Source organism: Camelina sativa, chromosome 12, assembly GCF_000633955.1.
Source record: "Camelina sativa cultivar DH55 chromosome 12, Cs, whole genome shotgun sequence".
NCBI classification, from domain to species: domain Eukaryota; kingdom Viridiplantae; phylum Streptophyta; class Magnoliopsida; order Brassicales; family Brassicaceae; genus Camelina; species Camelina sativa.
In genome coordinates, this window is record NC_025696.1 from 2589375 (window position 1) to 2610968 (window position 21594).

Here is a 21594-nt window from a genome sequence, read left to right on the forward strand (position 1 = left end):
ACGTTCATCTTCTCTTGCTTATGTTCATATCCGATAAACTTAATGCCGGCGTGTGACAACGCAGAGATGGTGTACACAGTCAAGAGACAAAAGCGTGCATCCATCATTGTCCGGATGATGTTGCGTATGTTCTTGGGTTTGGTTTGTTTTTCTATAGCCATCGTATTCCCGTTTTTGCCTTATCTAGCAGTGCTTATCGGAGCAATAGCCTTGCTTGTAACATTTACGTACCCCTCTTTCATGTGGATCTCTATCAAAAAGCCTGAGAGGAGAAGCCCAATGTGGTTGTTCAACGTTTTGATGGGTTGCTTGGGTGCTTCTCTCAGCATTTTGCTTTTGCTTGCCTCGGCTCTGCGCTTGGCTCAAAAGGGTTTGCATGCAAACTTCTTCAATCCTTAAAGCATTCTTGTAATTGTTACAATGTAAATAGGATTCGTAAACGAGATAAACTTGGGATTATTTAATAAAATTTTTCACAAGGGAGACGATACCTTCGGTTATGATTTTAGCGATCAAAATACTTGTAAAGAAATTGATGACAACATATTGTAACAAGTGTTGTTAATTCCTCACTGTTAAAGAGTATCTACGCTCTAGCTATGAAAATGAAAAATGTAATATTAAAAAAAAAAGGAAGAAGACAGTTTCATCCCTCTTTACATCTATATCTCACCGATTAAATCATGAAATAATCTCATCTTCTCTAACTCTGAACTGATCATTATGATATTCATATGGGTCAATGATCAGAACAAGACTTGGAGAGATCATGTTTTTTGCCAAGTCCATCGCCATACAGAGTGATGCTGCATCTGATGTTCGAATGGAACTTACTCTTAACCAATCGGCCGAGCACATAGGCTCGTGATCGCAACGTGAAAGTCAGGTTAAGAGGCAAAACGACTTGGTCCGGTTTAGCTCGTTGACTATAAAGAGCCGGTACGCCTCCGTACAGAGGAATTTGATTCCCTAATACATTGGTCTCAATGATTCTCTCGCTTTTCCTACGTTGAGAAAACTCTTCCATCTGTTTTTTAGTCACACACACACAAGAAAAAGCGAAATTAATTAGTCCACATGAATCATAACCGGCCCGGTTTAATCAATGAGTGCGCAAATTTGTTTACCTGACCGGAGGCGAGGATAAGCTGGGAATAGCTGAGCTGGAGGGGTGAGGAGGTGACGTGGACAGCGAAGAACGTTGCAGGATTTTTATATAGGATCGTGACCGTTGAATTCAGGGTTAACATATCTGTGAGCACTCCCGATTGGTCGTTCCCGGACTGCACGTTCAAGCTCTCCAATACCATCTCCTGATTAATTTTGTCAATAACTCAATTTGTAAGTAAAAAATTATGAAGACATCATTATTTGTAAAAAATATATCTGTGTTAAAATAAAAACCTCTATTTACAAAAAAAAAAAAAAAAAACCCTCTATTTACATCTGTTTGTTTATTCATTTACATGCAAATCCATTTTCTACATTTATTTCTTGATTTTTCCCCCCATATATAGTAGTTAATTAGATAGGGAGCTTTAATGATTATTTTTTCACAATCCCACAAACTTTTCTAATTGAATTGATGAATTCGAAATTAAATATGAAAATGAACGCAAAAGAAAATGAGTATGACACATGCATCTTTCATCAATTATATAAAAAGGACAACTATTTCTTCTTTAAACTTCATAAAAATAAATTTCGAAAACAGAGAGATTGTAAAGATTCACGTAAAATGTGTGTTGAGAGTGATCAAACCTATATCAGTTACCTTCAAATTGACAATAGGTGAGAAAGATTTGGAAACGCCCCACAAAATGAGACAGAAGAGGGTGAAGGCCAACACCAACGTAAACAACAAGCACGAGTAACACCTCGTGTTCCATCTCATCCTCTCATCCGAACCGTCCATTTCATCGTAGTCTTCATCATTGTCATGATCCTCGTAGACTCGGCGGTCAAGATCATGCAATTGGACACTTCTGTACTCGTTTGTCAATGGTCTAGAGACCCGTGGAGTCGAGGATGACTCGGCCGCAGAGTCATGATGGTAATGGCTGACCTGGCCCTGACGGTTAGTAACTGGTGACCCGCATGGGCTAAAACCTGATCTCGTTGATATCTTTTCTACGTCTGTGTTCGTTGGGCTATGCACAATATAAACCGGCCTCGTCGTCTCTGACGGTGGAGATCTAGCCGGCCACGTCATCATCTCTTTCTCAATAAAGGTTTTTGATTTTATTATGGAAATTTTTTTATATCTTGGTGATGACCTCTATTTTAGAAGGTGGGAAAATGAAATGGGAAATAAGTGCAAGAAAGAAGAGAAACTAAATTTCTTTTGAGAGTAACGGTTGATGCTGACCAAGAAAACGAAAATTGTAATCAAAAGAAACTACACTTAAACTCAAATTTAAAAAAAAAAAAAACAAAAAACAAAAAAACAAATGGCCAATCGAAGTGTGTATATGTAACTTTCTTGGAGATAGTTAGTATTTAAACCTATGAAAAGGCAAAAATAGTACCAAATAGATTGAACTATGGCATCCGGTAATGTTATTTCGTAATAGAAAATATCATTTATTTTATATAATATATCTAACACAAAATAATTAGATCAAATTCTAATTGATCAATAAATACAAAAGCTTTTTTCTTTCTTTTTTTTTTTTTTTGGTCAAAAAATACAAAAGCTTAAGATTTAGAATTTTGGGGTCAAAACGCGTGGGAAGAGACTATAAATGAAAATGATCGATTCGAAACGGTCTCTTTTTATTTTTCGTTAGAAGACGAAACGTTATTTCCTACACTGCTTATCTGATATTTTCTTTTTTTGACGTCACAAAAAATAAATAATACTTATAGATATTTCAAAGTCAAAAATATAATTTTCGAATTACTTTCTTAAATCGAGTGCAAATTAATGTCGTGCCTTCAAGTCTAACATTAAAGTCGCCGTTTCAATTTGAAAATAAATAAAAATCAGAAATTAATCTTTAGTGGTCCAGAAACATATTTGGTTTATTTATTGTCAGTTTTGGACACTTACATAAATTCATGCAGAACTGGTTTAGGAGTTTATGGGTTTGATTCTGGTCTGGTTATCTCGGTTCAGTGACATGATATATATTCGTTTTTATCCAGTAGTTAACTGGTTAAGTGTGGTCAGGTTTTCGTAGATGTACGTGGCAAAATTAATGTAACTTCCGGAAATATCAAGAGAGGAATACAGATGGTTTGGTTGTTGTTACAAGTCGTTTTCCGATCAACTGGGATCATAAATTCATAATACATGAAGTCTTTATTGTGTATGACAAGAGGCCTTCAGTGGATCCTTCATTTATTTCCACGAAGAGTATTGATATATTAGTGTTTCGATTTTGCTAGCTAATCTAATAGCTAATAGCTAGTATATAGTTCACTAAACCTTTTATCACCACAATTATTATATTAGTATTGTTGTATATATTCATGAACAAAGACTCAATAAAGTAAACTGGTAGATAATGTCAAACTGACTATGCAAGAAAATTCACTTTATTGGATGATATTCATAAGACACTAGGAACATGAATGGAAAGATATCCTTAGGTTTCTAATAAAACTAACTCGACTTTATAAAGCCTCAAGTCACTTCATTCTCCCGCTTTCACTTGTTTGTGGAGGAATTGGGGACAATGTGCGCACAGTTGTCCTTAAGAAGAGGGGGAAAGAATGGGTTTAACGGAAACATATGAGGCCAACAGTTAGCATCTATGGTCGAGAAAGCTTTGCAACATGTCACTCCAACATTTCCAAACTGACCAGAAAAAACTGACTTGAAGACCTCCAATATGCATCCTTGAGTATTGAAAAGAGATGACCAACATTTTTCCAAATCAATAGGAAAATCCGGAGGAGATTGCAAGCGCGGTGGTTGTTCATGAGCTGTTCCCGGAGTGATTAGAATTGCAGCACATAAGGCTACAACTAAGACTAAAGAGAAAATAGCTCTTGAATTGTTTCCCATCTCTCTTTTTCTTCTTCCTTTAATTTTTTGCTAACTTCCTTTTGTTTTGATATTTGGATGGTTTGGGTAGGGAAAACAGACTATAATTTATAGGATGGAACTAGAAAGTAAATCAAAATGGTATTAAATTATGTAATTAGTTAGAACAAATAAATGTTTATAAGTTATAAACATACAAGCAACGGAAGAAATTTAAAAGCTTTGTAAAAATAACTCATGTCCTGTTAATTCTGGTTTGACCAATGAAAGTTCGCTCTGTCAAAAGCACAATATGTTATGTGTACCGTATTACTACTATATACCCCTGATTGTTGTTGTAATTTTGTTCGATGAAAGAAATAAGAAAATGATATTTGACGGAACATACAATTCACTATAATTCTTAAAATCAAAATTTGCCATGCAAACAAAATTTTCGCGTTAACGTAGTTTTTATGAAACAGTTGTACCTTAACGTAGTTTTTATGATTCTCGTAAATATTGTCTACGAGCTTTGGGTCGACTAAAAAATACTACACCTCATTCGAAAAGATTCGTTTTAGACAATATCATCTATTGCAATAAACATGAAAATGTTCGATATTTTAATTTGTAATAAATAACTTAAAGAAATTAAATTTTTGGATATTAATATCATTTATAATTTCGTTTTAAATCAGATTTTGTGTTTAATAACAAAAGTGACAATACGAGTATCTCCCATGTGTTATGTAAATGGTATTAAAAACAATTTGAAGAGTAATGTTGACAAGTGACAACAACAAAACCTTTATAAAAAAATTTATATGTATATGAGAAAGAAGTTGACAACAAATCCAAGAGAAAAAATATCAAGTTCAATGAAGGGAAGAGACATAATAATAGATCATGATCATGGCCCCTGCACAAAAGGGCTCAGACAAAATATTGTACCGGTGGTTTGGAAATATTTTCCTCAGACAATAGAAACGTCACACCAAATATTTCAAATTTTGTGTACCTACCTTTTTGCGAAGATATTCGAACCGATCGAAAAATCCAACCTTGTTTTTAACATGTTTTAATGTATGACTTGCAACTCAATTTAGATCAGTCAAGTGATACGATGTGTAGGATATTTCATATTTGTGTTCAAGCACTTGATGCTCTATATTCACCATGTTTTTGTAATCACAAATACCAAAGAGGCCATCCAAATATACAATTTTCTTCTACCTTATCATCCAAATGTACGTACATTTTCATTGATATGGAAATGGATTTAAAATTAAACATGTAAATTCTAACTACTATATATTAATACATTCAGAATGAAAATTTACATCCTTGTATATGAATTAAATCCAAAGAGAAAGCAAAGAGTATTGATTTTAATTAATAAGGAAACACCAAACCAATGACGACATATAATTTTGACTAGGATTTAAAAAATCAGCTATCCAATAAAATAAATTTTGAATTAATAATTGTAACTCACAAACCACTAAACCTCTGCGAATTTTCTTTTAATATTTCATTTGTCTTCCTAGTTGCCATTTATGTTTTACAATCTTGTATCTTAATGTTTTTTTCTCGTCAGCACCATATAAAATGCATGAAATTATAAAGGGTACAAAAGCAACAGTACATGAGATTAGCGACACTCCACCACGGAGTTTATTTTTATTAGAAAGAGCATCTTTGACGTCCACAGAACACACGAGATTAGCGCCATTTCCTTACATTATTAAAGCTTTCCATTAATCTATTGAAGGAAATGCTTTCTTACAAAGTGTTAATCATCGCAAATTTTAAATAACATTAGTGATAATCCTTTCCTAATCAGTGACTTAATCAGCGTACATGCACATCTATAGTGTCAGACACAGTTGACAAAAAATTGTTTTTCGAAATTTTCTGACTCAAGCGAAATTACATTAAACATTATTTTGGTACTAGATTCCACTAATATAGTGAAGGAAATCAAGACACGCATAGCGTCAATATCTAATCGCACATTCTTTAACCATTAATAAATATAAACATGATATACTAACTACACCAAAATTTGTTTTGATATCGTACTCAGTTTTAATATTTAGATATAGAGATATATAACATTTCTAAAATCATAGATATAGTGTAAGTTTGACCCAAAAAAAAGATATATAATGTAAGCAAGGCTAATAGAACTTATAACTACAGTCACAGTTTATCGAAATTTCCACTAGGAATTTCATCCATGTATATATTATAGAATTCATTCTACATTAGTTTTTTTTCTTTCTTTCTTTTTCTTGATAAAGTATGAATATCATTTAGGAAATAAAACGTATAGGCTTATAAGAAGCGGGACCTATATTTTGCCAAAAAATAAGAATAAATAACAAGAGCCCATAAGCAATGGAGAACTGAAAGAATCTCTCAAATTTAGTTTAAAAAAAAAAAAAAAAAAACCTCTGAAATTTTAACACAGCCACAAATTGGCATAAGATTTGAGAAATTGCGTCTATATGTCGTCTAGCGCACAGGACACATGTCCGAGATATTTGACAGCTACCCTGATATGTGTTCGTTTGGTTGACAGAGCTTGAAAATGGTTTGCTAGAAATACATGCATTAAAAGGGATTGCAAGATTTTAAGTCTAAATTAGGTAGAATTTAACTCATAGTCATTATTGTTATCATTAAGTTTCATGTAATGTATACAGGAGGTAAGGGTGTATCGAAGTTGGTAGGCCAAAACACCGAAGCTTGTCGATTCCTTTTTGTCTCGGCTAGTATTTATTTTATCTAACCACATTGGTTTTTACATCTTTCAATTAAGGGCTAATATCAAAATATGGTCAATATATCGTAGCAGTAAAAAAAACAAAAGGAATCGACAGGTGGTCTGAACTTCTTTCGTCATAACTGATAAAAGAAATTATTGAATCCAATTCTTAAATGTCATATTGATGTTGAACATTAAATTCATTGAAACACTGAATTCATGAAAACATGTTGGGCTCTGAAATTACTATTGTACAGTACATCTTTTATATAACCAAATTACCATTGTGCCCCCACTTCTGATCGTTATAAAAGAGAACCCTAACTTCTCAACTCCATATCACCTGTCTTTATATCTCTACTAAACCAAATCTTGATAGAAACAAAATGGAAGATATTAAAAAAAAATTAGTAGATGAAGAAGCAAAAGCTTCTCTAGACATATGGAGGTATGTCTTTGGGTTTGCAGATATCGCAGCTGCAAAGTGTGCCATTGATCTTAAAATACCAGAAGCCATTGAAAACCATCCTTCGTCACATCCCGTGACACTAGCTGAACTCTCCTCCGCCGTCTCCGCCTCTCCCTCACATCTCCGCCGTATAATGAGGTTTCTTGTGCACCAAGGACTCTTCAAAGAAGTCCCCATAAAAGATGGTTTAGCCACAGGCTACACTAACACGCCACTCTCTCGCTGTATGATGATCACAAAGCGTGACGGCAAGTCGCTGGCTCCTTTTGTTCTCTTCGAAACAAGACCCGAGATGCTCGCCCCATGGTTGAGACTGAGCTCAGTCGTGTCTTCTCCGGTCAACGGTTCAACTCCACCACCGTTTGATGCTGTGCACGGTAAAGACGTGTGGTCGTTCGCGCAGGATAATCCGGGCCTTAGCGATCTGATCAATGAGGCCATGGCTTGTGATACAAGGCGAGTGGTACCACGTGTAGCCGGAGCTTGTCACGGTTTGCTAGACGGCGTGGATACAGTGGTTGACGTAGGAGGTGGTACCGGAGAAACGTTGGGAATACTTGTAAAGGAGTTTCCTTGGATCAAAGGATATAATTTTGATCTTCCTCATGTTATTGAAGTTGCTCAGATTTTGGATGGGGTTACTAATATTGAGGGCGATATGTTTGATTCTATTCCTGCATGCGACGCTGTTTTCATCAAGGTTAATATTTCATTTCCATACTTTTATCTTCCTCTAATTAACTATTATTCACAAAAAAAACTAGTGTGTATTCCTTACAATTAACTTTCATCTATTTTCCATCAAAATTAAATTTTCACATACACAATTAAAATGAATAGATGTTAAAATTATCAAAACAAAAAATTATAGTTTAATGTTAGAAATATTATCATTCTTTTAGCTTCAAAATATATAAGCCTCGTACTAATTAAGCTATACATTATGATTTGTTTTCTATTTTGTATAATGTTTGTTTTACATTCTATTTTTGTTAACTTAGAAGTGGGTTTATACTTTTTTTTTTTCAACTATCTTCCATTATATCATAAATAATTTAGACATGACATATGATCTGACACCAAATTAAAGTAGCGAATCAATTAATAGCAAGTAATTAACAAACACTATCAAGTACTATCAATTATCAACTAGTATCAAATAATTAAAGCAACCACTACTATTTTTCCTAGATAGTTGTATTAACTAATTAACCAATACATAAGAAGACACATCTTTTATATAATAAGATTTAAAAACAAGGCGAGATGAGTAGAATCTTACTTTAAGGATTTGTTTTGCGCTTTTTGTCAAAATCATTTTAATTTTACAGATTTTCCTAAAGTATACAGGATAACACTAATTAGTAGACATTTACCTTTCTGATTGGCTACCATTCTACCAATTGAATTAATGAGTGGTTTTTAAAAATTTATGTGTGGTTGGAGAGAAAAAAAAAAAAAAAGGAAAAATACTCTTCAAATATCATAATTGAATATATATATATATATATATATATATATATATATATATAATACGTATAATGTGATAAATGATGGCAGTGGGTGTTACACGATTGGGGAGACAAAGATTGCATCAAGATATTGAAGAATTGCAAAGAAGCTGTCCCACCAATTGTGGGGAAAGTGTTGATAGTGGAATCTGTGATCGGAGAGAATAAAAAGACAATGATAGTGGACGAAAGAGATGAGAAGTTGGAGCACGTGAGATTGATGCTTGATATGGTGATGATGGCTCACACAAGCACAGGCAAAGAAAGGACTTTGAAAGAGTGGGACTTTGTTCTTACAGAAGCTGGCTTTGCTCGATATGAGGTTAGGGACATTGATGATGTTCAGTGTCTCATCATCGCGTATCGGTCTTAAAATTGATGATATGAAAGATTGAATCTCACATCTTTACCTTTGAAAAAAACTCAATAAATATGTGATTATTGGCTTACCAGTACGTGAGAAATGATAACGACGTATGAATAATCGTCTTGTGTAAGAATAATTATGGCTTGTTTCAGTACCAGCCGGCAGCCGTGTTGTTTTGTTATTTGTATTTTCATTTCCACACGTTTTTTTCAATTAATCTCGTTGAGTGTACGAATTTGCACCAATTTGCTTTTATTTATTGCTATAGCCATAGGCTGTATATATATTTATATATGATAGTATGTATGATTTTTTACAATGTGAAATCTTACAATTATATTGATTCGGTGGAAAAGTATAATCATAAAAATATATATATATCAATCAAAGCAGCGGTCCAAAACAAAGACCCAAATATTTACGTGGTTACTATGTCGGTGGGCGTTACAAGATCGGGACACAGACTTGACAAACATATTCAAGAAGCGGTCCGACTCCAACCTAAATCGTTGCAATTGCCAGCGTTATAAAGTTTTGGTTTGGTTTCCAACTAGATCATACTTTAAACGGGTTTCATCGCCCTATTGTTGATTCACTTAAAAAAAAAAAAAAAATCAATGATCCATTAAATTCCATTAACGTTAATCATGTAATTATGTAAATGTGTGTATAGACTGAATTAGGATTCTTTGGAGCGCGCGTGAGACATGCCCCTAAGTTTCCGAGACATTTGATAGCGACGCTGATATGTGTACGTTTGTTGACAAAGCTTGAGAATGCCTTGGTGGCAACAATATTGGTATCAACTATTAAGAGGTGTTGCAACCTACAGGTTTAAAGTCTAATTTAATTAAGTTAACTTTTACTCAAGTCATTTTTGTTAACATAAAGTTTCATGTCATATACAACAAGACGGAATGTTGGATCAAAAGGGTAGACTAGAAACAACACAAATTTATTCAGTAAGGGTAATTTAGATTGTGGATACAAATTTATCCCAAAAAAAAAAAAAACATGGAATAATTTAGACATGACACAATCACATAAAAGTATAGAATCGTCAATCAACTGATTAATAGTTAAAAACCACTATGAGATATCAGATAAATAAAGCAGCCAATACTAATTTCCCCAGATACTCCTGATCCACTACTAACAAAAAGTGGGGGATATTGCGCATATCGTCATTATCAAGATGTTTTGTTTTCCTTAAAAAATTGAAGACTTTATAAAAATATGTGGGAAAAGACGTTACACGTACGTGGTCTAATACGTAAAATGTGATTAAATTGAATGGGACGCAGTGGTTGGTGTTACACGAACACGATTGGGGAGACAAAGATTGCATAAAAGATATTGAAGAATTAAAAGAAGCGCTGTCCCACCAAACGTCGGCAAAGTGTTGTTGATAGTGGAGTGCGTGGTCGCTGGTCGGAGAGAAGAAAAATACGATGATAATGTGTAAGAAAGAGATGAGAGGCTAGAGCACGTGAAATTGCAGCTTGACATGGTGATGGATGGTTCACACAAAGCACTGGCATTGAAAGAGTGGGACTATGTTCTTACTAAAGCTGGCTTTGCTCGATATATGACACATGTTGTTATGAGAGGTTAGGGACATTGATGATGTTCAGAGTCTTATCATTGCTTATCAGTCTTGAAAGGATGATATACCAAAGGACAGGTGAACCCTAGCTGAGGAAAAAGCTAAACCAAAATTGCCTATGAATAAAAAAAACGTCAATAAATTTGTGATTATTGGTTTAATTAGTGGTTCATCAGAAAACAAACAACTACGTACGCGTGAATGATTGTGTTGTGCGAGAATAAACAAGGCTTGATTCAGTAGTATCAGACGGTGTCATTTTTATTTGTATTTTTCACATACAATATATAATCTGATACAATAAACTCGAAAATTTATAAAACTCGAAAACAATGAACAAGCCCAATAAAAGCCCATTAGGACATAGTAATGAGGGGGGTGATTACACGCGTCAAGTTATGATCGGATGATCCTAGAATCGCCCCTCTCTTCCGGCGACGGACTTTACACTTTACACTACCGCTTCATCTCCTTCTCTCTCTCTCCCCGAAGTAGGAAATTTCACGGCGAGACCTTATCTCTTGACATATCTCCGTTGATTCTTTTTTTTTTAAGGAAGATGAGTGAGACTGCGAAGAGGGTCCGATCAAACTTTAACGGAGTACATCACCCTGTTGTTGATTTCTGGCGACGAGAGGTCGGTGGTATCTCTTCCCGTAATTTCTCCAATCGCTTCTCCGCCTCCGAGGTTTGTTTCCCTCGTTTATCTAATAATCTGATTCTCTTCAGTTCGAAAGTTTTGAAATTTGTGGATTTTAGTACTGTTGAATCATTATATTCTTACTGTGGTTCTGTGTATATGTAGAATTTGGTTTTGCGTCTTGAGATATACAAGAAGCTAGAAAAGCACAAAGGTTGTGTGAACACCGTTAGCTTCAATGCTCAAGGAGATGTTCTGATTTCGGGTTCTGACGATTGGCGTGTCGTTCTTTGGGATTGGCAACTTGGGAATGTTAAGCTTTCCTTTCATTCAGGACATGCTAATAACGTATTTCAAGCAAAGTTTATGCCTTTCTCTGATGATCGTACCATTGTTACTTGTGCTGCTGATGGAATGGTAATTTTCTGACTTTATGTTTTATGTTATTGTATCACATGGTTAGCTTCTTGTTTCTAACTTCTTTCTAAGTTCATAGGTTCGGCGTGCTAATATTCTTGAAGGTGGGAAAGTGAAGACGTCTTTGTTAGGTTTGCATCAAGGAAGAGCTCATAAGCTTTGTATTGAGCCAGGAAACCCTCATGTATTCTACACATGTGGTGAAGATGGATTAGTACAACGTGTGAGTACTAGTAGCTGCGTCACTCTTTTTTTGGATTCTACTTTAGAATCCTTATTATAATTCGATTTAAACTAATTGGATTCTTTCCCCATTTCAGTTTGATCTGAGGACTGAAGCACCTACAGAACTTTTCACTTGCCATTCAGTTGATCCTAAGAGGAGGAACATGGAAGCCATCCATCTAAACGCAATTGCGATTGACCCGAGAAATTCTAACCTCCTTGTTGTTGGGGGAATGAACGAGTACGCTCGTCTTTATGATATCCGTAGAATTCAAGGTGGCGGTTTAAACGGTTTAACCCGTGCTGCTGATCACTTTTGCCCTCCACATCTTATTGGCAATGAAGATGTTGGAATAACGGGTTTGGCTTTCTCAGAGCAAAGCGAGCTTCTTGTTTCATACAATGATGAGTTCATATATCTTTTCACACCCGATATGGGATTAGGTTCTAACCCTATCCCAGCCTCTTCCAAGAGTAGTGTATCAAAATCAGAATCAGCTTCTTCCCCAAAAGATGAGAACAAACACTCAGTTCCTATGGTTTATAAGGGGCACAAGAACTCTGAGACGGTTAAGGGTGTGACTTTTTTTGGACCTCGGTCTGAATATGTGGTTAGTGGGTCAGACTGTGGGCGGATATTTACTTGGAGGAAAAAAACTGGGGAGCTAATCCGTGTTATGGAAGGAGATAGGGATGTAGTTAACTGTATTGAGCCTCATCCGCATATTCCTGTTCTTGCCAGTAGTGGAATTGAAACTGACATCAAGGTGTGGACGTCAAAGGCAGCTGAAAGAGCTATATTACCTGAAAACATCGAACTGGTACGCTTTATTGTTGCATTAATTCACATTATGATTGTTTAGTTTATTCCCCTTCGTGCTATAGAACCTTCTCTAATTAGTGAAACAGATAACGTGCAATTCTCTATGATTTGGGGAGAGATAGGACTTCGTTTAAACACTTGCACTATAAGTAACCAAAACTATATCTAGGAAACTTCATTGCTCCTTGTTCATGAAGTTTGTATTCTATTGCTCTGACCTGATATAACCAGCGTAAATTTAGACCTGTATTCCACTATATATAGGCTAGCTGAATTGTGTGTGTTTTAATGCATGTAGAGGTGGTGGATCGTTATATATTTATCTGATGAGCTTATGTTTGAAAAATATCCAGTTACCGAGTCGCTTTCGCTATCGCATTCGTCGGTTAATATCCTTTCTTAGCTCCCCTGAATATGAAGACAATTTATTTGGTTATGGAATGGATATTGTTATTGATGGGAACGAGGGGGAAGATGAGTATATTGATGATGCTGAGGATGATGATGATGATGTATCAGATTATAGTAGTGGACTTGATGATATTGATTCTGATGATGACATGGATAGTGATGATGATGATGATGATGATATGGATAGTGATGATGAATGTTTTATTGAAACTGATAACAATGGTGGTAGTGAGACAAATGTTGTTGATAGTGTTAGTAGTGGTAGTCATCAAGATGATGATGATGATGATGTTTGAAATTTGTGTGTTCCAGCGCAAGCGAACGCCTAGAGGATGGATGTACCGTGTATCTACACGGCAGGAACTGTTATCTCAACTCTTCGCAATGCAAGGCCGAAGAAGCAGTAGTAGTCCAGAGAGAGAAGGAGAACCATCCCGTGGAAGAGCACTTCTTAATCTGATCCGCACCTTCAATGTTGAGAGCAGCGATGAGAATGCAACTGATGATGATGATGACGATGGTAATAGCTTTGAGGACTTCTTCTCTTAAAAAACTTCTTTGGAAATGAATTTGTAAATATATGTTTCAGTCCCTTTACTAGCAACCAAACAAATGCACTCTTTTTTTTTTTTTTTGGTTCTCCATTGTTAAATAAAGTTAATTTCTGATAATTCATAATTTTATTAAGAACTCTAAAAATAGAATTAATGACGTCATTGTTAATTTGTTTTTACGAGCACCAAACATTTTCCCGCGAGAAAACGAAGATGCAAAGGACGACGACGACGACGTCGCCGACGAGAGACAAATTTGCTTGAATATTCAATTTCTTCAGGAATTTGATGGCTGCGACGACTCTTCTGTCTCGATGCTACCGTATCTACACTTACGAAGCGTGCAAGTGTGTTTCTTCTGAGAATCACCAGACGACGGGGAAGCAAAACGGGAATCGTAATCTCCAATTCGACTCGAGACTCTCGAAACCAACCAGGATAGTTCTTCGGAAACGATCCCAACAGCTTAATGATCCTGCGCTCACTCGCGCTTTACGTGGGTTTGCTGATTCAGGTCTCATGGATGATGCACTCCAACTGTTCGACGGAATGAACAAAGCCGATGCTTTTGTTTGGAATGTGATGATTAGAGGTTACACTAGCTTTGGGTTTTACATTGAAGCGGTTCAATTCTATTGCAGAATGGTGTTTGCAGGAATCAAAGCTGATTCTTTTACTTTTCCTTTCGTGATTAAGTCCGTTGCTGCGATTTCGTCGTCGGAAGATGGGAAGAAGATTCACGCGATGGTGATCAAGCTTGGGTTTGTTTCAGATGTTTACGTATGTAATTCTCTTATATCAATGTACATGAAGCTTGGGTGTGCTTGGGATGCAGAGAAAGTGTTCGACGAAATGCCTGAGAGGGACATTGTTTCTTGGAACTCTATGATTTCTGGATATCTTGCGCTTGAAGATGGTTCTCGATCGTTGATGTTGTTTAAAGAAATGCTGATATGTGGATTTAAACCGGACAGGTTCAGTATTATGAGCGCTTTAGGTGCTTGTTGTTCTCATGTGTATAGTCCAAAAATGGGGAAGGAGATACATTGCCATGCTATTCGAAGTAGGATTGAAACAGGTGATGTTATGGTATTGACATCAGTTCTTGACATGTACAGTAAATACGGTGAAGTGAGTTATGCAGAGAGGATATTTAACGGTATGAGTCAGAGGAACATCGTAGCTTGGAACGTTATGGTAGGTTGTTATGCTAGAAATGGACGAGTCATTGATGCTTTTCTCTGTTTTCAAAAGATGTCAGAGCAAAATGGGTTGCAGCCAGATGTTATTACATTGATAAATCTGCTTCCTGCTTGTGGGATCTTGGAGGGTCGAACGATTCATGGGTATGCAATAAGGAGAGGCTTTCTTCCTCATTTAGTATTGGAAACGGCTCTGATTGAGATGTATGGAGAATGTGGGCAGGTAAAATCAGCTGAGGTTATATTTGATCGAATGGCTGAAAGGAATTTGGTCTCGTGGAACTCGATTGTTGCTGCTTATGTGCAGAATGGGAAGAACTATTCAGCCTTGGAGCTATTTCAAGAGCTCTGGGATTCATCACTTGTACCTGATTCCACAACAATTGCTAGTATTCTACCAGCTTATGCAGAATGTTTATCTTTGAGTGAAGGTAGACAAATTCATGCTTATATTGTTAAGTCCAGATACTGGTCAAACACCATCATCTTGAATTCGCTGGTTCATATGTATGCCATGTGTGGTGACCTTGAGGATGCAAGAAAATGTTTCAACCACGTCTTGGTAAAGGACGTTGTTTCATGGAATAGCATCATCATGGCTTATGCAGTACACGGTTTTGGGAGAATTTCGGTTTGCTTATTCTCAGAGATGAATTCTTCTAAAGTAAATCCAAACAAGAGCACTTTTGCTTCACTACTAGCAGCATGTAGCGTTACTGGTATGGTTGATGAAGGATGGGAATATTTTGAGATGATGAAAAGAGAATACGGGATTGATCCTGGAATAGAGCATTATGGGTACATGATGGATCTCATTGGCCGTACAGGAAACTTCAGCGCAGCCAAGAGATTCATTGGAGAAATGCCATTTGTGCCAACACCTCGCATTTGGGGGTCTTTGTTGAATGCAAGCAGAAACCACATGGACATAAGCATAGCTGAATTCGCTGCAGAACAGATATTTAAGATGGAACACGATAACACGGGATGTTATGTCTTGCTTTTGAACATGTATGCAGAAGCTGGAAGATGGGAAGATGTAAATAGGATTAAGCTTCTCATGGAGAGAAATGGCATATCCAGAACATCAAGTCACAGTACTGTTGAGACGAAGAGCAAAACTCATGTGTTCACAAACGGAGACAGATCCCACGTGGAGACAAACAAGATCTATGAAGTCTTAGATATTCTCACAAGGATGATTGGAGAAGAAAAAGAAGAAGAAGACAGTTATGTTCAATGTATCTCGAAGTTGAGACCAGAGACTCTAGTTAAGAGCAGAGTCAATTCACCAAGAAGACATTCGGTAAGGCTCGCCACATGTTTTGGATTGATCTCTACGGAAACGGGCAGAACAGTTATGGTGAGGAATAACACGAGAATCTGCAGAAAATGTCACGAGTTCCTGGAAAAAGCGTCGAAAATGACGAGAAGAGAGATCGTTGTGGGAGATTCCAAGTTTTTTCATCACTTCTCCAATGGTCACTGCTCGTGTGGGAATTACTGGTAAAAACACAGGTTGTGGCTAAAGTAGGTATATGTTATCCAACAAATGTAAAGAAGAAAACATGTTTTGGCAATTTATATGGAAAAAGAGTTCCTCTTATTGCTAAAACAGAGCAAAAGCAGAGCAACACTAATTATAAAACATAACAAAATATTAGACATAAACACACAGTTTGATCCTGATAAAAGCTGAGAAGAAAATTTCAGTCTGAAGATGCTAGATCCTATGAGCTACAACTCAGAACATCAAGGGGGAGATTGTTAGTATATTTGTGATGCTGCTGAGTTGTATAGTTGCAAAGGGGGAGATTGTAGGTGTAGTTGTTACTGAGTTTTAGAATGCAAGCTTACCTTGTTGTACACTTTTCAGAATCTCTCTCTCTCAAACTAACACAATGTCTTTGTTTCACATGTCGCAACAGTTCAATCATGTCCTAGCAACTATACAACTCAGCAGCATCACAAATATACTAACACAGTCTTCTTTTGCGATCCTTTGTTAACGGGCAATGTCGACACAGTTTTCGCATTCAGCTCTTTTCTCATTTCCACGAGTGTCTGAGCAGATAATCTAAGTAAACAGAGCAGAGTGGTCTAGGGATGGTTGAAGAAGTATCGATAAGCTAAAATGAAAAGGAGATTAGATTAAGATTTTTGCAAGAGTTCACACTGATTCAGTTTTTCTTTTCAATGAAGAAGATATAGAAGTTTGAATTTAATGTTTTGTTTGTAGATTTTTAAAATTTTCTAGAAAGAAAGAAATTAAAATTGAAGTATGTGAAAGAATCTTGTATTAGTTTTTGTGTTAATTAACATTTACATGTTGTACAAAAATTTGTAGGCACAATGACCTTATTCGTGGGAATATATGAAGGATCCAGTAATATATAAAGGTCTCTGTCAAGCACAATCAAGACTTGACTCATATGCCACGTATTGAATGAGGTGGCCGCGTCTTCAATAAAACGACGACGTTTTGATTTTAAATTTTAAAAGTAATTTGTAGCATCAAAGAGTCGAACCGAGACCTTCTTTAAATTATCTTCATATGGCATTATCAAATATCAACTGATCCACAGTAATATTTTTAAAAAGGCATAAACGTTTATATTTATAAACCTAAAGATGTACGGAGCTTTGACTTCACACCTTAACCCATGATCAACCTTATCACCAGAAAATAAGTTACCATTAGTGAAAACGAACAGCATACTGCATAGATAACAAGCAAAACACACACCATTAGGACATAAAAGCCAAAGCAGCAAAGAGACAAAGCAAATTTATACCACCCATGTGGTCCCATCTTCCCAGGCAATTTTCGCAACTCTATCGCTGATCCCGCTCACAAAACCATACACTGAGAGTTCAGCGACAATCTCCTTTCGACAGACAAGGTCCCCAATCTGTAAATTGCCATCAAAAAACGCCACATGATTTTTTATGACGTATGGTTGTAAACATGTACATTTAGAGGACAGTTTATTATTTGAATTAATAAACATATACAACTATATCTCTACTACCAATAAAAATTATAAAATATTGCAGCGTCAACAGCGACAATACCTTATTTACTTATATATTGTTTAAGTGTTCAAATCTAATATTTTATTAAATAATAGATACAATAAATACTAAATACTATCTCTATTTTTAACTGTATATGAATTTTAGAGTTATACACATAGATCAAAGAATCATTTAATTTTTTATTATTCTAAAATACCATTTAATATCTACTTACACGCAATTCAACCAATAAAAACAATCTACAAAATAAAAATTGTTAAAACCAACAAAAACACAATTAATTTTGTTTATATTTGATTTATGAGAAAATTATCTATTTGAGAACAAAAAAATAAGCATAAAATATCATATATAAAAGAACGGAGAGAGTAGAACTGTGAAAATAATTATGTTTTTATCATAATCTACAATTAGCGTGGCTTCCTATCGGATCAACATGCACTTTGACAAATCAAAATTTTCCTTCAAACTTAATCATATAGTTATGTTTTAACTAGGTCTCCACAAATGTTACTATTTGAAAATTTGGTACCAATGAACTTATTCAACAAATGTTAGAATATCTATATGTATTAGAAAATATTACTAAGAGATCCAATGTTTTTTTTTTGTGCACCACTAAGAGATCCAATGTAAACATAATAAACCTGATAGGCTGATACAATTAAAATTTTAACATTTGGAAGATATTTGTAAATTTTATGGGTTCCATGATATTTGGAAAACATTAAAAAAAAGTAAAAATTATCTATACATAAACAATTTGTTTAATATGAATACCAAAAGAAAAAAAAAACAAATAAATAAAAAACAATTTGTTTAATATGCTCCCTCCATTTTTAAATACTTGTCATTCTAGGCCTAATTTTTTGTTTCATTTTAGTTGTCATTCTCATTTTCCAATGTGATTTTTGGTAGAAAATTATCTTATTTGCTCTTCATTAAATAAATAAAAATTTGAATCTTTTAGAATTCTAATAGTTAAACAAGAGTATAATAGAATACTAGATTAGGACATGCGGTACACTGCGGGTAAAATTATTTATAACTAATATTTAAATTATAAGTTGTATTTGTTGGTTAAATATGTTATAATTATATAATAACTGTTAAATAAACCATATAATACCGCAATATAATTTATTTTTTACATAATATTTATTTAATCAATTTAATTAGATATGTCTACTCTCTAATACTGACAATATTAACAAAATAATGAAATGATGTTTTACCTCTGTAACACCGAATTAATGATATATTTTAATTTATATAAATATCGATAAAACCCGTCCCGCTATATAACCTGCCCCGAGATATTTTAACTCACACTATATCATCTTAATTTTTAATATTTATTTTGTATCTATGATATAATATTTATCATATTTAACTTTTTAAAAGTTTTAAATATTTTCATATTTAACCTTTTAAAAATCTTTAAAATAAAGAACTAGAATAAACCAAATAAAAGCTTTTAAAGTTTGAATGTCTGATAAATCAAGCTTTCTACTCATTTGTATTCAGAATCATTTTGGTCTCTTTTATAGTATGACTCTGAATCATTGCCCTATCATTTTAGACGATGTGGGATAGTATACCCGTATTTTTTTATTCATATATTGAGTAATATATGTTCATTTTTTAAATTTTGTATTACATCATATATAGAAAAAAAAACATAATTTTATTAACTAAATGTATTATAGAATAATTCAAGATAATTTAAATATAAATTCAAATAGAAAATGAAAGGTAATCATATATTTATGTTTGAATGAGATAGAAATATTTCCTTATTTTTTAAAATCTTACCTATAATTAATTTTGAAATTTTGGTAACTAATATTAAAGTCAATGCTTTAAATGTAAAAAAATTCCAAAAAGTATTTTTGAGCAAAAACTGCTGCAAAAATACTAATATAGATTTATCTATTATAGAATAATTTGTGTGAAAATCTCTAAAATGACAAATAGAAAAAACGGAGGGAGTATATATACAAATTGTCTCTGCATCATGCGTGAGAGTTTAATTGATTATTAAGGATCTTAAATGTCTAGTTTTCATTAGAAAATGCAAAACCAGCTTGGCTTTTTGTCTCCTTGGAAACAAGANTTTTTTTTTTTTTTTTTTTTTTTTTTGAACAACAAAAACCCATTAGGCCTTTTGATTAAAGTTTACAGTACAGCATTCAGCCCATTAAAGGCCTCTTTGGCCAAAAAGTCAGCCTGACGGTTGAGATTTCTGGAAACAAAAGAGAAAGAAACAGAGGACAGATTTGCCGATAGTTCAAGGATGTCGTAGAGAATCCCATGAAGCTCCTTAGATTGAAGCTTCCCATTGAGAGCATTGACTAGCAGTTGCGAGTCTGATGCGAAAGAGATAGACTTGAGGTCCGATTCAATTGCAACACATAGCGCTTCTAGTGTTGCCATGGCTTCGGCCATCAAGGGGGAGGAAACCGATCGGGTAGCAGACGAGCCTTCGCGGATGACCTGGTCCTGTGAGTTCTTGAAAATCCAGCCAAAGCCCGCACATTTGTCGTCCTTCCACGACGCATCAGTGAAACAGATCAGAGCATTACTTGGGCGATTGGGCTTGATTAGGGTTTGTCGTTGAGTTGAGGTCCTCTCCACAAGGGCTTGAGCTGATTGCCATTCTTTTGCTCTTACCAGTGCCAGCAGTATCGTCTCCTCCGGGGAGGTTTTCTGCTTGTTGAAGATGAGTCTGTTGCGGGCTGTCCAAATTGTCCAAACGATCCAGGGAAAAACTGGTCCTTCGCTCAAACCCGTCGGTGGGAGACACAACAGGGAGTTTGCCAGCCGGATCCCCTCCTTCACAGACTGGATAGACTGGAGGTTGAGAGGGGTAGATGTGGGCGCCAGATGCCAAACCTTAGCCGCAAAAGGGCATTTGAATAGCAAGTGAAGGATAGATTCATCTTGGTCGCAGTGGGGACATCTTGCATCATCCAGGACCTTCCTGTGTATAAGGTTCTCACCTACAGGTAACGCATTCTGTGCAGCTTTCCAGAGAAGGAGCTTTGTCTTCGGAGCTGATCTGAGGGCCCAAATATTCATCCTCCAGTTGAAGGTATTATCCATATTCTCTTCTGTACCATAATCCTTCGGTTCTTTTAGGGCCATCTCTTCGTAGTAACCCGACTTTACCGTGTATATGCCCTCAGCCGCAGGGAGCCAAGCCCAAGAGTCCATGGCTCCCATTCTACTTGGTCTCAACGGTTTTATATCGTCAGAGTACAAAGGGAGGATTGTTTCGATGAGGCTTGTGTTCCAGCCTCGGGCTCCCGGGAGCAGGAGGTCAGACACCATCAGGTTTTGAGTCGCTTCAGTGGGTGGTCCCATTGGGGACACTGCTTCCTGGATCGAAAGCCATGGGGATCGCCAAACCGGGATTGAGTCACCCGATCCAATGAGTCTTCCCAAGTGAGGCTTGATTAGATCTCTCCCCATACAGATGCTCCTCCAGCCATGGGATGCAGATCCTTTAGGGGTAGCTTCCATAAGGTGGGTTGAGTGGCAATATTTCCCGAGGAGAACACGGGCAAGAAGGCAAGAGGGGTTCT

The 21594-nt window shown here is 35.6% G+C and overlaps 5 protein-coding genes across 6 annotated transcripts; 3 read left to right on the forward strand and 2 right to left on the reverse strand.

Annotated features, from left to right (window-relative positions):
* On the reverse strand, positions 599-2322 carry LOC104729693. The gene is made up of 3 exons (XM_010448666.2): positions 1775-2322; positions 1128-1313; positions 599-1027 (listed from the first exon to the last, which is right to left on the reverse strand). The coding sequence occupies exons 1-3, from the start codon at positions 2213-2215 to the stop codon at positions 740-742; spliced, it is 915 nt and encodes a 304-aa protein (XP_010446968.1). The 5' UTR covers positions 2216-2322; the 3' UTR covers positions 599-739.
* Positions 3552-4050, reverse strand: LOC104729694 (egg cell-secreted protein 1.4-like). Its single transcript, XM_010448667.1, has one exon. The coding sequence runs from the start codon at positions 4010-4012 to the stop codon at positions 3653-3655; it is 360 nt and encodes a 119-aa protein (XP_010446969.1). The 5' UTR covers positions 4013-4050; the 3' UTR covers positions 3552-3652.
* LOC104729695 ((RS)-norcoclaurine 6-O-methyltransferase-like) lies at positions 7073-9328 on the forward strand. Its single transcript, XM_010448668.2, has 2 exons — positions 7073-7912; positions 8773-9328. Exons 1-2 carry the CDS (start codon positions 7130-7132, stop codon positions 9094-9096), a joined length of 1107 nt encoding a protein of 368 aa, XP_010446970.1. The 5' UTR covers positions 7073-7129; the 3' UTR covers positions 9097-9328.
* LOC104729696 (DDB1- and CUL4-associated factor 8-like) lies at positions 11090-13850 on the forward strand. Of its 2 annotated transcripts, none has more exons than XM_010448669.2 (5): positions 11090-11384; positions 11502-11753; positions 11833-11976; positions 12074-12799; positions 13155-13618. In XM_010448669.2, exons 1-5 carry the CDS (start codon positions 11103-11105, stop codon positions 13506-13508), a joined length of 1758 nt encoding a protein of 585 aa, XP_010446971.1. In that variant the 5' UTR covers positions 11090-11102; the 3' UTR covers positions 13509-13618. The 2 variants fall into 2 exon arrangements, with proteins under 2 accessions (XP_010446971.1, XP_010446973.1); XM_010448671.2 differs by having other exon boundaries at positions 11092-11384; positions 13525-13850.
* On the forward strand, positions 13932-16587 carry LOC104729698 (pentatricopeptide repeat-containing protein At4g35130, chloroplastic). Its single transcript, XM_010448672.2, has one exon. It carries the CDS (start codon positions 14055-14057, stop codon positions 16476-16478), a length of 2424 nt encoding a protein of 807 aa, XP_010446974.1. The 5' UTR covers positions 13932-14054; the 3' UTR covers positions 16479-16587.

What these genes read in the sequence shown, in the direction of transcription:
- LOC104729693 (XM_010448666.2), bottom strand. Translation starts at nt 2,215, where the DNA reads ATGATGACGTGGCCGGCTAGATCTCCACCGTCAGAGACGACGAGGCCG. An exon ending in CACCTATTGTCAATTTGAAG is followed by an intron (nt 1,314 to 1,774) that starts GTAACTGATATA and finishes AAAATTAATCAG; the next exon opens with GAGATGGTATTGGAGAGCTT. An exon ending in TTATCCTCGCCTCCGGTCAG is followed by an intron (nt 1,028 to 1,127) that starts GTAAACAAATTT and finishes ACTAAAAAACAG; the next exon opens with ATGGAAGAGTTTTCTCAACG.
- LOC104729694 (XM_010448667.1), bottom strand. Translation starts at nt 4,012, where the DNA reads ATGGGAAACAATTCAAGAGCTATTTTCTCTTTAGTCTTAGTTGTAGCC.
- LOC104729695 (XM_010448668.2), top strand. Translation starts at nt 7,130, where the DNA reads ATGGAAGATATTAAAAAAAAATTAGTAGATGAAGAAGCAAAAGCTTCT. An exon ending in GCGACGCTGTTTTCATCAAG is followed by an intron (nt 7,913 to 8,772) that starts GTTAATATTTCA and finishes AAATGATGGCAG; the next exon opens with TGGGTGTTACACGATTGGGG.
- LOC104729696 (XM_010448669.2), top strand. Translation starts at nt 11,103, where the DNA reads ATGATCCTAGAATCGCCCCTCTCTTCCGGCGACGGACTTTACACTTTA. An exon ending in AAGATGGATTAGTACAACGT is followed by an intron (nt 11,977 to 12,073) that starts GTGAGTACTAGT and finishes TCCCCATTTCAG; the next exon opens with TTTGATCTGAGGACTGAAGC. An exon ending in TACCTGAAAACATCGAACTG is followed by an intron (nt 12,800 to 13,154) that starts GTACGCTTTATT and finishes AAAAATATCCAG; the next exon opens with TTACCGAGTCGCTTTCGCTA.
- LOC104729698 (XM_010448672.2), top strand. Translation starts at nt 14,055, where the DNA reads ATGGCTGCGACGACTCTTCTGTCTCGATGCTACCGTATCTACACTTAC.